The 16,475-nt window shown below is 43.7% G+C and overlaps 1 protein-coding gene across 11 annotated transcripts in view; it reads right to left on the bottom strand.

Moving 5' to 3' along the window:
- Positions 1 to 293: 293 nt before the first annotated feature.
- Positions 294 to 16,475, bottom strand: part of SLC15A2 (solute carrier family 15 member 2) — a 55,707-nt gene continuing 39,525 nt past the window's right edge. For 10 of the 11 annotated variants that reach the window (XM_052792419.1, XM_052792415.1, XM_052792425.1 and 7 more), the window contains 9 exons: positions 15,690 to 15,771; positions 13,592 to 13,717; positions 12,633 to 12,797; positions 9,898 to 9,944; positions 8,122 to 8,232; positions 6,609 to 6,705; positions 4,000 to 4,146; positions 2,855 to 2,959; positions 294 to 1,980 (listed from right to left, as the gene is read on the bottom strand). In XM_052792419.1, the coding sequence (XP_052648379.1) occupies positions 1,804 to 1,980; positions 2,855 to 2,959; positions 4,000 to 4,146; positions 6,609 to 6,705; positions 8,122 to 8,232; positions 9,898 to 9,944; positions 12,633 to 12,797; positions 13,592 to 13,717; positions 15,690 to 15,771 (1,057 nt within the window). In that variant the 3' untranslated portion in view covers positions 294 to 1,803. The remainder of the gene's footprint in view (positions 1,981 to 2,854; positions 2,960 to 3,999; positions 4,147 to 6,608; positions 6,706 to 8,121; positions 8,233 to 9,897; positions 9,945 to 12,632; positions 12,798 to 13,591; positions 13,718 to 15,689; positions 15,772 to 16,475) is intronic. The other variant, XM_052792422.1, reaches the window with a different exon arrangement.

Genomic DNA, 16,475 nt, shown 5'->3' with positions numbered 1-16,475 from the left:
AGCAGAGGGAATAATCCTCACTTGGCATCTGAGGAGCAGGTTGGATGACCTAATAGATGGCTTTCAATGCCCTTCATTCCCTGCTGAGTCGCAGGGTTCAGCTGTCCGGATCCAGCCACCACAGCTTAATAAATGGCTCTGCATTGACTGAACCACGTTAAGTGTTTCTGGGTGCACACCCGCAGCCTGTTGTCACTTACGTGAGGCCATGGTCCCCCTCTGGCACAAGACCCAGATGCTATTTCACAGCAGGCAGGAGCTTATGCAGAACTAGCGGTGGAAGTTCGTGACCATTTACAACAGGAAGCAAAGGAAACAATCTGAGGCTATAAGTCTTCCAGTTATAAACCAAAAAGTGGGGTTTTCTCACTCTTACTCAAAAAGACACACACACACAAGGCAGCACATTAAAGTAGCAGAGGTGTCAAGCTAAGCGTATTCCCTAGCACTGTCCTGAACAGGAATTAAATTAAACATGTATTTCATGATCTCCTGAATCAAAGCATCAGCGACCACCCATGGCCAATGCCAAGATGGAAGAGGAAAGCATCATTTAAAATCTGTTCTCTGTGAACCTGAAGATCCTATTGACAACCTTGTGGTAAATTAGGCCATACCTCTTACAACTGCAGCCTTGGAGCAACAGAGGAAGGCAGGGACTCTCTCAAGAGTTTTACTAGATCAGCAATGGTTGAATTACTTCTATGCAGAACATGAAATCACAGCTTCACGCAAGCAGGGAAAATCAGACAATTATATCACAATTCCGATAAAATAGCTATATCCAAAGTTTGGTAGAGAGACACAAAAACAGGGAGGAAAAAGAAAAATCTCCTATGCCATGGTCTCCTCTTGCAGACTGAAAAAATGATAAAGTGCATCCTTGTTTAACTCACTGCAGGATGCCTGGAATTTTATAGAAACTGCTGCAACATGTCTCCCAGTGGGGAATAATTGAAGCATGAGATAAGAAATCAGCCATATCCTAACTTGCAGTGGCAGGTGCTGTAAAAGGAAATGCCCAATAAAGGCTTAATATATAGGAAGATGGCAAATAACTGCCTGGATTTCTGAAATAAGAAAGTGTAAACCAATTCTTTAATCATGTCTAATCAAAGAACACCATCAGTTGCTAAAAACTTCTAGGAAAAATGGGTATCAGAGAGATGGTAGCATGCATATCTTCTTCAGTAGTGTTTTGGGAATATTTTAGCCTGCAGAATTTAATTCCCTGTTATTACTTCTGAGCCTGGAGGTGAAAGTCATAAATCAGGACCATTCATAACATGCAATAATAGGGTGAAATACTCATAAGGAGAGTTACATGATGAAATCCTTTGGGATTCTGTGTAACACTTCCAGTCCTTGATGATAGCATTAAAAATTCTGTCAGTAACATCTGTTCTTCCCTAATTCCTATACTGGGTTTTCATTCTTTTCTCCCAACATCTCCAAATTTTGCTGGCATATGGCATTCCTTCCACCCTTCCTCCCTGCTGCCCTAAATATATGTTTAAAACAAAATCATAGGAAAGCATTCCATGCTTAAAATGATGGGCAGGTTTTAAATTACACTGTATTTACTTATAAGGGCTTTTAATACCAGGGGAGCTTTCCCAGGGAGTTTTGCTCTGATTTCAGGACCCCTATTGTTTATATAGAGGGCTATTTGGTCCCATTTAGAAGGTGGCTACATTTTGAGTAATAAAGACTGCAATGCTATAAAATATAACAACATTGTCCCCACCCTTCTTTTACCCTCCCATCTACTGTGTTTAAAAAAAAAAATTCCCAACCCATGTGTTAGAGCTTTGTTTTCTGAGTAACAAGACTAATCATGTTTCCTCTGCTTGAGGTCTCTCTCTTCTCTTCCTTTTCTTCTAGGTCCTCTGGATCCACACTGACATAGAAATATCCCATGATGGAGAAAATAACGCACACAGCAAAGAGGAGAACAGTGAACAAGACAAATTCAGCCCACTAGGAAAGAAAAAAGAACAGCAGGTCAGGGGACCCCAGACTTTCAGTCCAGAGGATTTCTCTGCACTTCCAAGAGCTTTTTGAAGAGCTGGGTGAAAATTCCTTTTTAGCTTCAGAAATTGCTCACAAGATAGAAACTTTCTCATCCTGTTTTCTGGTAAACTCATGTACACATTATGTAATTGTGAATATGCGATATACGTTGAAACAAACCAGTTTTAGATTGGGCTAGTTTCATTAAATCTTTTCGTACAAATCTGTCCTGACTGCAACATACCTGCCTGGGCTTTTTGCCCACAGGATGCCTTTGGGAGAGGCAGTTTCATGTTAGCCAGAAATGAGACCCATTTCACACCTTCATGCCATCAGCCCAGAAGTCTGATAGCTTGAATTAAACAAGCTCTGCACCACAACCTCCCCATGCAAGCTTGACGTCTCAGGAGTGCCAGAGGCAGCTGGCCCTGAAGGAGTCCCAAACTAGACGCTTGAGGATGCTACCTGCCCACTGGGCTAGCTGGATGAAGGCAAGCTGCTTTCATTAAGCAACTGCAACATGTGGCTGGCATTGTGTCCAGGCTCCAGGCCCAAACACAGCCTGCTTGGCTAGAGCTGAGCTCCAGCAACATTACTGCAGTGCAGGTCACTATTATTTATTGTCACTGGGAGGCTTAGGGAGAGCCATTGCTCCAGAGGGCAACACTGCTGAGGGCAAAGCAGAGCCCTGGCTGGGAGGCAGCTCGGTGCAGGCTGCCACCACACCATTGCAGGAGCCTGGGGCTGTGCAGAGAAGCTGTGGCTCCAGGACACAGACATTCAGAAGCACCATCCAGGCCTGTTTTAAAGCAATACCTCCATTTTAAGAGCCGAACCATACCTGTGCCATTGGTGCAGCCTGTGCAACAACGAGCACAAGGGTATTCCCAACAGCCACTGTGAGCAGCCAGCCTGCCTGTAGCACCGACTTCATGCTGGCTGGAGACTGAAAAGAGAAGGGCCTGGTCAGTAGGTATCACGCTGTGCCCTTCTGCCCTGGTTCACCCTGTGATGTCCTGCCCGGTGTAGGTGTCACCAGGCTCAGCCTAGGAGGAGATGGTGGAATTTCCTCTGCACAGTCTCCTCTGTGGTTAATTTCAACAGCTGCATACAAGGAGTTTTCAAAACATGTCCTCCAGGAGGACACATGAAGAAAGAGGAGATGCTGTGGTTGCAGAGCTGGATCCTGATCATCCCCAACCTGCATCATCTGAAATTGTATGATCAGGAACTTCAGGGAGCCACACAAAAAGCCCTGCAGCTTGGAGTCTGGTGCCATGTGGCTGTACACCTTTGGAAAAGAGACTGGATCTTGATGTTAAACTTCCCATTGATGACAAATTTTCCAGATCCCATGACAGATTGTCCCACTGGTTTATATTAATAAACATCTGCACTTTACTCCAAGGATAAATTTGAGTAGCTTCAGCTTTTTGATCTTGTAATGTCTCAGTCCCCTCTTTTCATAAACCTTCTCCCCAGACAACAATCAAATCATCCCTTGCACACTCGTTACCTCTTGCTCCCTTGTTACAGACTCATGTAGGCTTAGACCCCTTCAGTCTCTCAGCTTAAAGCAGGTTCCAAGCCCCCATGCCACCCTGTAGTCCTTGAGATACCTTTGCCTTTTTATCACTGGAAAATACGTACCACAAACTATTTCACTGGGAGAAAAACCTGGTATTACTGTATTCAGAGCTTTCACATTAAAATAAGCTTCTATCCAGTTCTGTTCTATGTTCTCAGCTTTACCAGAAAAGGAGTTTCCTAAATATAATTGAGCACAGGTATCTTCAGAGTATGAATTAATTTAGCTTGAGGGCACCCAGCAAGCTGTGTTATAATCCCACTTCTAGCTGAACCACAGATAACATTGTCAGTAAGCATCATGCCAGAGGACGTATTACAAGTCAATGACAGATGCAGGAATACATCCTGAAGTCTAATTGTAAGCCTAATCTAAAGTCTAATCTTTAAGTGGAGTACCTGAGAATAGGAGAAGGCCAGACCTGTAATGGAGAACATCACCTCCCCAGCAGATATTAATAAGTATTGTGGTAACTGCCAAGCCATATGGACATTGTTGGCTTTGATGTCTTCTGACTTCCATGTCTTAACATCACCTCCAGAAACCTAGCAGGAAAATAAAGGTACATTGATTAGCTGCTCAAAGATCAGATCCTTCTTAGCCTGGACTCCAATACCAACTTTACCAAAATGAAGTTTTAAGTAAAGGTGGAAGCAAAGCTCTGCCCTGGAAGCAAAACTCTGGGTCTGACCCCTGCCACTTCCAAGCCTGTTGGGAACGAGCTGACTCCTGCTGCACCCGGTAGAGGATGGAAGCAACCCAGCTCATTCATGTGCTGCAAGAGTCGCATGAGTTACTGCAAACCACAAGTTGCCTTCTGTAGTGGGGCTGGGAAAAGCCTGTGTGGTACTTGTGCAGGGCCTGTGATCTGCTGCTGTCCCCAGGGCCATAACAGGACAAGAGGATAAATGCTCATTGCAGCCATGTGGCCACTGCTCCCATTTCATCAGCACTGTACAAATCCCCTACTATAACAGTGATACCCAAACAAATCCAGTTCAGGAACACCAAGAGTAGCAGAGACTGCCTCATATCAGATGTATTCAGATAGTTATGGTAGCTGTATTCCTCATTCTTTTTGTTTGCTTTCCCAGGTGTAATTAATACTGTCTCTGATGCACAGATGCTCAGAGGCAGAGAGATTTGACTAAGTAGCTAGGAAAACACTAGGCTGAAATGACTTCAGGCAGAAAACCCCGTGTTTAAGGAGAGCACTTGGGAAAATACAAGGGATGTTTACGAGATGTACTTAATCACCATACAGGGAGGCAAATCAAGAGACTGTATTTTAGCAGGCTAAAAGGGCAAGAGGAGAGCTGTGCATTGCTCTTTAGCCCATAAAGAAATGTCACAAGCACCATACTATAACTGCACATTGAGGAAGGCTGGGTAGAAGGCAGCATCCCCGTGATTTAAGTATCACAGTTCAGCCACATTAGCAGACAAATATATTGCATTCTTGGTTCTTCTATATAGCACTCCTGGCAAAGGAGCAGGGCTCAGTACAAATCACTGCAATAATTAAAAATTATCTTGGCCTGGAGCAAACTAACTCTCTACAGAAGGAGGAAACCACAGGGAGAGAGATGGAAAAACAGAGGGTCAAAAAGATTAAAAGACTAGCACAGGGTCCAGAAGGGCTATGGGGCTGAGGCACAGAGCCACCCCCAAGCAGCCATGGCTACAGCAGGGACTTTTGCAGATGGGACCACAAACTGGAATCCTTGCCCACAGCGATGTGGGACATATCTATCTCAACTGGCCCTGATGCAGTTGCATTACCAGAGGCTCTGGGGCAATATTCTTAGCATAATATTCTTCATGCAACTTCTCTATTTGGTTTCTCATCTGGTGAAAGAGGCTTGCAGCCATGGAGAATGGGTCTGGCCAACATTACTTCAAGTGTGTATGTGTTTTATGTACATAAATCTCTGCATTCACAGATGGCAGCATCTGCCCATTCCCTCCAGGACTGTGCATCCCACTCCAGCTACCAGAGTTAAAAAAAAATGCCAGGTGCTTTGCAGCTATATTTTTCCCCCTACGCATTTGGACTCTGCAGACGTGAACAGCTCCCATTAATCGCCCAACAGGGAGATGTTACTGCCAGGGAGTAGCTGACAGCACTTTGCTCTGCTCATCACAACACAGTAGTCAAAGTCTCAGAGGGAAGCTTAGAAGTGTGTCCTGTCAGACCTGGTTTGTCTGTGTGCCTGTGCAGTGGAAAGGTTAAAATGGGAACTAAGCTGATCACGTTCATCTCCGTGGCTCCTGCCAGCTGGACCAGGGTTGGAGCAGCGTGCCTAAGAGGCTGGCAGGCAGGGAAAGGAATCCACCCTCTCAGCACCGCTCATGCCGCATCAGGGCTAGGTTGTTCAGAGAACCATGCCTTGAGTTTACACTAGGCTCCAAACGAGCTGTACAGACAGTGAGAGGAGGAAAAACAGATGCACAATCATCTCACCAACCTCCTCCCTCAACACCGTCCCTCTTCCCCCCATGCATAATCCACAGGTCCCGGAAGATCAGCCTTTAGATCAGTAAGTTAAACATGAGGATACAGCAGACTGTTTCTGCAGAGTTTTTCAGGTGTGTGTACCACCAGGTCCAGTATTTTAAAGAACACAAGCAGAGTCAGCTCTTGGCAGACTGTAATAGCTCTTTGCAGTGCACTGGGTCAATGTTAACTGAACAAGGATGGCATGAGACCAGTACAAACCTCAGATCACATGATTTTCCATGGAGGACTTGCATCAAGGAAAAGATCTTCTTGTTTAACCCATGAGATCTGACAAGATCACAGTGTAAGGTGGAATGAGTACCCACCCACCTTGCTTATGTACGCGCCAAAACTTTTTGCTAACCCTATTGTAATGGACTGCCTTCAGACGGCTACTGCCCAGGTCTTGCAGGGTGGAGGAAGCAAGTAAGAGTCACAAACATAAGAACAAAAGCACTGCCAAAGACTAGAACAGAAGGAGCTCATTACCGTCACAGGGACACTTACGTTAGTTATCACAATGGTGTATGACGCACCGAAGTCGAGCAGCCCTAGCTCCAGGGTGAATTCTCCCATTTCAGTTATGCATTTTCCATTATTATATCTAGATACAATGATGAAGTACAGTATTTCCCAGTTAGTCCCACAGACAAAGAGCACAGAGCAGAGCTTTCAAACATGCCCCTTCAATAGAGTAGGGAGGGTGTATGACGTAAAGCTGCAGTAATGTTTATGTCAGACAATCACTAGAGTTCTTGTCATCTTTTCCTTCCAGAAACACTTAGGCACTGACTGGAGTTCACCTAATGACCTGGGCTATTGCTAACATTTTTTAATGGTTTCTGCTTCTTCCCAGCACTGATATCGCCGCCCCCACCCCCCCACCCCCCATTTATTTCCCTTCCAAACTTTTCTCCACTCCTTCAGGAACCATGGGCCAAACAAGTTAGCCAGGCTCAAGCAGCCTTCAGGAAATCAGAATTATGCACCCACAAGCCACTTCGTTTTCTTTCAGTAGAGCAAATTAGGCTTCATATTTGTTCTTCTGATTTTCGATGTGTGAGATGGCACAGAGGCTCAGCAGCATTGCCACAATGGCTGCTGCATCCTACTAAATTGCAGCAATAAATATTTTGGATGGAGCTGATGCAGAGAAAAGCCACGAAGCTAGTTTTGAAACCTTGCAAATGCCAGAAATACCCTACAAGAGCCAACTCCAATGCTGCCAAACCAAGGCCATATGGAGCCCCTGTCTAACAAGCCCAGCCTGCAAAGCCATTTAATGTTACTTGATGTTACCAGCCCACATACCAATGCTTTGTAGTGTGGAATATGAATTGGCCTTTCCCTGAGAGCACCCTAACACTAATTGCTTGGGCCTGAGACAATATCAAAATAGAGCAGGCATCAAATGGCAGAGGGGACTTCACCATGCCCCACCTTAGTCTGCTGACAGATGCACAGGAATGGCCAGTCTCTTCCTTTCAGGCCCCCATATAATGTGAATAAAAGCTCAGAGAAAGTTAAGTGCGTGCTGTATCTGGACTTCTTCAAAAGGCTTTTTGGGTTTTCAAAATTCCCCTGACCTGACACTGAGAAAACTCGGATTAAGGCCTAAATTAGGATCTCATTATATTCATGTCATGGGAATAAAGTTACCAAGCTTTGTCCCTACTGATTTCATCTTACCAAAGCAGTAACAGCCATGGGAAGGGAGCTATCCCAGACACTGTTTGGAGGCTGAATCTATTCAACTGCATATTACACACAGAGATACTGATTTGCTGTCCTTTGGCTTGGACACTTTGCAGACTAAATGTGTGGCGCTTCTGCACACACGAGTGGCCTGGAGCACCTGCTCTGTGCAGAGCCGGTAATTCTGCTTTTTTACAAACATCTGCCCCCACAACCAAATGCCAAGACAACAGCAAGGAAGGTTTTGCTATTTGCCCAAGAAAAGCCCCACTGTATCCAAGGAAAGACCTCAGCAAGAACCTTCAGCACAGCAAGGGAAACTTACTTGTCCCTGTCTAGCAGTGAGTACTCAGAAGCACTGTAGTTCTTCTGAACAGCAATGAACCGTTTGCTGTCAATGCTGAGGTTGACATCTTGGCTCAAACCATTAATGAATCTGCAAAGAAAGCATATTTCATTGGGTTGTCAGACAGGGCAGGAGAAGCATAATATCAGACACCTTAGAAGTGTGCTCTCTCTCCCAAAGCATTCTGTAACTCCATAGGGTTACGACAGCCTCTCCTGAAAGCTACCAAAATATTCGCCTGATTTGTTGCCCAGTTTTTCAATATAAGATTAGTTTTCCCTGCTGTGTAATTTTACCCTCTTACTCTCTCTCCTGTGAAAAGTGACCCTCACTTTTTGTGGGTCAGGACTTTGAGGCAATCTCTTCTCAAAGACCTTCAAAGATTGTTCCATGGCTGTTTGAGAGGACAGAGCCCCAGCCCACCCCAGGAAGCTATAATGTTGGGTGTCTTGATGAGCATGTGCACCATGCTGGCATACTTTCCAAGGAGTTTCTACCAGTGGGAAAGAGTTTTCTAGAAAAATAAGGTATTTTCATAAAAACCAAAACTTTCATGGGAATGTTCAGGTTTGGGGGTTTTTCACCCAGTATTTAAATGCTTTTTCACACACAAAAGACAGCTTCCTTTTGACAACTGAAAAATTGTTAGCAAAACCAAACACTTTTCATTTGATCTGACTATGTTTTAAAATATTTTGGGTTTCAGTTCTTAAAATGGGGGTGCTTAGCAAAAGTAACTTTTTAGTGGAAAAATAGTTTCTTCCTAGTGAAACCTCTTCACAAGTTGTTGAAGGGAAAATTTCGGGATTTTGTCAAAAAAGTTCACCAGAAAATATAAAACATTGCTGACCGCAGGTATTAATCAAGCCTTCAAGGTGGTGTTTAGTCAGGAAGCCTTCACAAGCACAGGGCTATGAAGAGATACTGCTGTCCTGCACTGTCAACACAGGCTTTCAGATAAGGGAGTTGGACATTGTTTTATACTATCTAAAGTTTTTGAGGGTTTTTTTGTTTGGTTGGGTTTGGGTTGGGTTTTTTTTTTTAATTGCAGCTTGCCCAAATCCTCCAGAAAGTCCAGCTAGAATCTTCTTTTTTTTTTTTTTTTTTTTTTTTTTTTTTTTTTTCAAATCTGCTTCTTCTGCATCTCAGCAGCCTCACATAGGTCTGGTAAAGTGGTGCTGCTGGAGGTAACTGTGACCTCAGTGAGATGGCATCTCAGCACAGACCGGCACAGGACTGTTCACGGACTACCTCAAATTAGGAAAGTAGACTAGCTGCTTACACAGAGCCAAATGCCCAGCTAAATTGTTTACAAGGATGTAAAATTGTTGCTGTAACCAATTTAGCAGGCATTTGTGCATGAGGCTGGGCGAGATAAATGAACGTCATGGGTTGGCCAGTTTGCAGAGGACAAATGGCAATGGCTCCTTTCCAGATTGCTTCTTTCTGTTCTTTCCCAAAGAAGTGGGATGGAGTGAGATGAATTTACCATTCTTCCAAAGGAGATCTTTTATGTTGCCATCTCAGCCCAGACTATCCTAGGCAGTAAGCAGCAATAATGCTCAGCTCTGCATGGCAAGTGTGGGAGGTGACACGCTGTCAAGCCTCCGCAGCTGACACCTGAGTCTTGCACGAGAAGTATGGACTAGATTCCAACCTGAGAACATCTGGGTTATGTTACATACAGTTTGCACTAGACAAAAGCAGTCTCCCTCACCCCACCACCTCCAAATCCTCAAAAAATGTTATTCCTACCTAACAGCTGCCAAACCGTTTTCTGGCTTTGCTTCCAAGTCTGTAATCTAAAGAGGGGAAGAAAAAAAAAAATCAAACAAATTTATTAATGCTGTCTTATAACAATGTGTAGCAGAAAATACTAGCGTCTGTGGAGTTACACATGTGTTGCAAAGCCCATGGAAATCAGCTGGACTCTCACATAAGCTTTACATTAGGCCACAGAAGTGAAGTCCTGGTACAATGAAGCCAACAGCAAAATTTCAGCTCCACCAAGGGCTTAAGATGATATCATACCTTTTTTTTCCTCATCTCCTGTGTAACCAAGGCTACAGAGTTTCAGCCATTCACCCTTCTACTGAGGCATGTAACGCCCTTCAAAAAAGTATTTGTCTTGATCTGAAGATAGCAAGACAGCATGATCCACATTAGCCTCTTTCAATGATTAGTTACACTTAAACATGAGTGCCTTACTCCTACAAAACCTGCAACCACCTAACCTTCAGACCTTGATTCTTGGCATACTCATAGACTTAACAGAAGCTTAAAGCCAAGAGGATCCACTAGGATTCTGATCATCATGTATCACTCATATTTTCCCTGACCCTCAATACTCAAGAGATTAAACTGTTGTATGGTGCAGGCAGAGAGCAGGAGACACCAAGATGCACTGAGCTTGTTTGCACTCACAGTCTCTGCAGACACATCCCTGAAATGGCCACCTGGTTGAGCACACTGAGGAGTGAGAGTGCCTCTCCTGGAGATCACAGCTAGAGCATCAGCTCAATAGTTAACATGATCTACATTCATTCGAGGAGAGCCTATTTGGTGTACAACGCTGAAAAAAGACAGTAAGGCACAACCCTGCCCTGAAGATTGTACATCATACAAAAAGAATACAGAGCAAGGTTCTTGGCTGGTAGAAATCCACAGCTGTGCCATGTCCATTTAAGCTGGCAGGGCAATTTCAGTTTGCGCTGCCCACAGACAGAACCCAGGCAAGCCAAAAGGGACTGAATCTACTTTCAGAAACTGGCTTTCTCTCAACATTTGCTAGCCCTTTCTCCACACTTTCTTCCTGATGTTAAACACTGAGCTTCTGAGACCAAGGATCCAGAATTTCAGTATGCCTATAAAACGTCTATGGTACTTCAGTGTGATATGCTGACCTACAAATAATGTATGCCCTAGATAATAAATAGCCACAGTGAAAAATAAATGTCAGAGCAATAAATAACAAACAACAACATCATTTTTTCCATGGGAGACACATGGGGATTAACACTCTAGTTCATTGCAGACAGGCCAGCCAAATTATTACTCGCTTTCATCAATGATCCCCAGAGCTCTCAAATTCATTTCCTGCCTACTCAACAGCCCACAAAGGAGAAGAAACCAATTTCAGATTGGATCCTTCCAGGAAAGCATCCCCACCTGAGCGAGGGGGCCAAACCCAGCAGTGAGGGAGGCTGGTGTGGGCCATGGCTACCCCAGGGCAAGCCCTGCAACACAGCAGTGATGCTGGCATTGCCTTCCTTGTGTTGCAATGCTGGAAAAGTGAGTATCATTTACCACACTGTCTTCCACACCAGCCTTATCTAGAGCTGAGAATGACAGGTCAATAGCATCACCCAACAGCATGGCTGTTCCCCAGTGCATGGGAGCCTGCCCGTGCATGGGAGCCTGCCTGTGCCAGGGTGGGCATTAATTTAAGCACAGGCTAGATAGCTAGGGCAGAACAGAGATGTACTGAAGCTCAGAGATTGCTTTGCTCCAGCTTGTCGCAGGCTTTCACTTCTTAAGGACTGTATGAAAATCACTGTATGAGTATCCGTTTCTTAAGGTAAGAGCATACAGTCATCAGGGTCACAAGAAAACTTAACAACATTGTGTGATAATGAGCCCCAGGCTCTAAACCATAAAGCAGCAAAAAAACCCAATGTTAGGAAAAAATAAATTCTTAAAACTCCTCATTTTTAAAAACAGTTGTGTGATTTCCACTTTACAATACTGAATGCTTGCTGTAGCAACCCTGCAAGGTAGGAGGTGGAGGAACTGCAAAGAGAATTGATATTTTAGCATGAGGACAGATTCTGATGGCATTTGCAAACCTGCCACAATGTGCAATAACACCATTCATTTCAAGAGAGCTTCTTAGGATACAGCTACACATAAAAGATATCAGAATCCGGCCCTATACATCCCATATGCCTCTCTCTGATTGTTGCAGCAATACACAAAAGTCCAAATGCAGCCGGCTCTGCTGCAGAGCCTGAAATGAGCTTAATCATTTATTCTGTTCAGCAAAACAAATGGGCCTTCTGTGCATTTTCACTAAACACTTGCAATAACTAAACCCAGAATCATTCCTCTGATGCTATTATTCCGTGCCCAGCCCTAGAGCCTCTTTAACATCTTTGCTTTATAGAACCATCTTTGGGGGAAAATCTCTGGCTCTCTGTTTCCTCAGCTTTCTCAAGCTCTGCTCCTTAGCAGGCATGACTCTGCTCTCCCACTGCAGCATTCACTGGATTAAAATGTGCCCAGAAACTCTCAGATGCCATAACGCCTCTATTAATCAACCAGCAGAAACGCATACAGATCCAGTGCCGCTAGCTAAGAAGTCAGGTTTAGAGCATCTGAGAGCAATCAGACAGACATTGCAACTGAGCAAATGAATTAATGAGCCTATTACCCCATTGTATCATCACAGCCATTGAATTAATACTGTATTTACACTTCACTCCCACACTCACTAAGCGGCTTGATAGGCTTCCTTCCGCCTCAAAAACAATTAAGCTGTATACTGATTTTTCCTTCACAGTGTAGTTAAAAGCAAGAGACAATCCTTGATGTTGCAGGGTGAAGCGAAGGCTCTGTTGCTCTCCATTCAATATTAATTTTGAGTACTCAGCTGGGTTCTGTGGAAAAAAACAAACTTGGTTACACTTCCTTCAGATGAGAAAGGACCTGGCTCTTCCCACCAAGTGAAACCCTATCGTCTCTTCAAGGGAGCCTGTAAAGAGAGGTTAAAAGTCAGAGCTGTCTTCTACAGCAAAGGACCTATGTTGACCTATAGGCTTTGGGCGGTCAAGCCAGAGCTTGGAGTACCTTCCCTTGCTGGATGCAACCCTAAGGTCAGGGAACACCTTCTGCCCACACAGCTACCCTTTCTCCTGGCCCGGTTCTGCCCCAATGGGACCACACCTAAAACATGGCATGCTGCTGGTGGCCAGTGGACTACTGGACTAAGTCCCAAACCAGCCTGACCTGTAAAGTAATCTGGAAGCTGAAAAAGAAAACAACCCAGTGCCCATGCCCAGTTAACTGCCTTGCCATTTCCTTCCTCCTTTGCAGGTAAAAACTGTTCAGATGCCATCCAGATCCCAGCAGCAATTCCTGGTCTGAGCACTGAGAGATGTGAGCTGAATGTCCTACATGCTCATCTCAGGACAATTATCCTTTATTCCTAATTACAGGTGAATGTATTTAGCCATTTCCTCCTTTGCCATGGAAATATGTCTCCAAACTTTCCATTTCTACCTCATCAGAGATAATATGCTCCATTTTTAAAACTGTTCCCATGCACTTCTAAGGCATTGGAGGAGAACAAGCTCTAGCATCTGTGGGCTTTATTAGAAAATGCCTGAAAAAAAGCCCACCGTTTCTTCGATGGGACACAAGTCAGGCCTTCCAGCCCCACATATATGCTTACCTGAAAAGCCTCCACGGGCTGCTGAAATAGGTCCCGGTCTTGGATTGTCACTTGAACAGGGTTCTTTGCCAAATTCAGGACCCGAATTAAACTTTCTTCTGGGACAAGTCGAGGCATATCGGTTTCCTAATTAAAGTAAAAGGCTTTAAGTGCCATCTGTATGCTTTATTAGCACTTTAATATCTCTTCATTTTTAGCCATAATACTCTTCCTCTCTGTAATGACACTTTTCCATCCCTTCCTCATCAGAAGTTGCACTGAGAGAAAACTGAACATAAATCTTATTTAGGGAGGTTTCCTCATAGTAGCTCAATAGCCAACCTATCATTCCTCCCAAAACCCGCTCTTCACACTGCTAAGCATACAAGCTACACAACTGCTGGGTAGGTAGAACAATGTCATTGCTTTCATTATACAGCTCCCTAGTGCCTGGATTTAACCAACTGCCATATCAAAATGGAAAAAATTGTGCTTAGCTTTCAAAAGCAGTGACCAGAATAATTATTTCCCACTGCAGTCAGTGACTGGGAAAAGAATTAGGCCAGAAGCTAAGCAGTTTTGAAAATCCCAGTCCAGCTGCATGTCTGTAATCAGTGCTTTTGCATCACATGACACCATGCTATCTAACTGCTGACTGGATAGATCTTATTCCCAGTTTTCTGAGAAAGGAAAGATGATGCCTTCAGCACAGAAATATCTCTTTCTGTCAGGAATCATTTCCTAGAAAGAGTACATCAATCAATGTCAGCCTTGTACTACCTGCAGATCTAAAAAGAGTTGGGTTTTTTTGTAAAAAACTTCTCTTTTTCTCTCACTTTATTTTCAAGTAGCTGCCAGCAATGCTTCAGAGACATTAATTTTTTTCTATCTCATCTTGTAATTTGGGTATTGCAGGCAGGGCAGTTTGAACATAACTCAGTGGGGAGACATACTGTCAGAGAAGATAGGGCGACACTGATTTCCCTGTACCCATATGCTGCTCTGGACCAACAAGCCTGTTAATGTTATCCAGCAAATTCCATTACTATGGCTTTTCACCTTTGCAACCCAGAGACAAGACAAGGTGGGCCATCCAATCCCCCTCTTTGCCAGAGCTTTTAGTGGCCTTCAGGGTAAAATTTCCATGCACAGGCAGGGGGAACCTCTAACTTACCTTGCCTCTGCCTGGAGAAGTCAGCCACAACCACAGCAGACTTTCATTGCTCGGCCAGAGCTGCTGGTGGTGGCAATGAGAGCATTTCTTTGCTCATGTAAAGAGACCAGAAAGAAGACCTGAATCTACAAAGTCTCATTTCAGTGGGGGACTTGTCAGTGGATTCACCTGAGGAACCAGCAGATGTTAATCCAGGGCTGTGTGCCAGCCACTCTAACAGAACATTTTAAGTATACATGGAAGCTTTAAAAATTAATCCTATAGTAACTTTTGTAAGACAAAGGTTAGCCAAAGTCTGCACAAGGCTGGTCACAGGCCAGAAACAAATGGTAGAGATCTGCAGGGGCTAACATCGAATTTACAAGAGATTTGCTGCCATCCTGTCTGGGGATGCCTGGCAGTCCCTGATGCCTTTGACTAGAGAAATGACTGCATTTACCTGCCTCACTGGAGAAACAATTTGGCTTGTAAAAAACCACATCCCCACCCTAAAGTAGGAAAGTAATTAAATTAAAAACCCCAAACCAACACACACACACACAGAGAAAAAAAAAAACAACAACAACAACAAACCAGTGAAATATAGGCAAGCTACAGCAAGAAATAGGAAAGAGAACAGACTACCTTTTGGGAATTAATCACTAGCATTAACTAGATGTCTGTCAAGCACTTTGATGATGGAAATCTAGAATATAGACCAATACAGATGACCAGCACAGCAAAACTGCAAAGACTAGAAAGAGAGAAAGAGACAGAGACAAAGAGAGGGAAAAGTAGACAAAGTAAGAATTATCATTAGCAACTGGATCAGTATGCTTAATTGTAAAGAACACATTAAAAGTTATGATCAAGGAACACGATGGTTAAAAGGATTATCTAACAGGCATCAATAAAAGCACCCCAGGGAAAGAAAGTATTTCTGAGGAACCCTTATGCTATACTTACATTTATTTTGAGTTCTACAACAGCTGCAAGTCCAAACGCCATCCCTGCAAGGATCATACCTGTTGCCATTTTCCTAATAGGTCTATGGAGCAAATGAAAGAGGTGCCATTAAGAAAAAAAAGTCATTTAAAATGTAGAATACCATTCCTCAGAGCCAAAGATGTGCCAAAACCATGTAATAAACCGTCCAACAGGTGGCACTGGGGATGACATGCTGTTTAAATTGCCAATCATTTAACTTAAAACTATTCTGTTATTCCGTATGAGGCCAGCACTGAGGCCAATTAAAACTGATATGCCATGAAAAAAAGGTCTTTGCTTGCAAGTTTCATATTATCTTGTTCCTAGCTCTTCTAGTGGGAATAGCTCATGCCATTATGTTAACCTGTGATGTTGGAAGGAGCACTAGAAATTATATATCTTCAAGTCCCTTTTGGGAAAGGCAGAAGAAAAGTAGCATGCTATTTAGCAGCAGGAATGAGGAGCAGAAAAATGTGTAGTTTGTGTCATCAATGTTTCTGACCATCTGTGGCATCATTCTGGGTTATTTCTCATGCCAATACATTTACATTTCTAGAGAATAAAGAGCTTGCTTCTGAACTCAGAGCAAAACTAGTGCAACTCTACCAGAGTTACATGAGACAATCTGATATAAAGCAGAATAAAACAGGTCCAGAATGGCAGGTCCAAACTTTGAGTTGTTAAGATTTGAAATCAATCTGGTTCGAGATTCAGTGGTCTCCACTCTTTATAATGGTCTGGATTCACATTCCAGATTGACTGGGC

The sequence above is a fragment of the Harpia harpyja genome, chromosome 7 (assembly GCF_026419915.1).
Source record: "Harpia harpyja isolate bHarHar1 chromosome 7, bHarHar1 primary haplotype, whole genome shotgun sequence".
Taxonomy (NCBI): domain Eukaryota; kingdom Metazoa; phylum Chordata; class Aves; order Accipitriformes; family Accipitridae; genus Harpia; species Harpia harpyja.
This window is presented reverse-complemented; position numbering and strand designations above follow the sequence as displayed.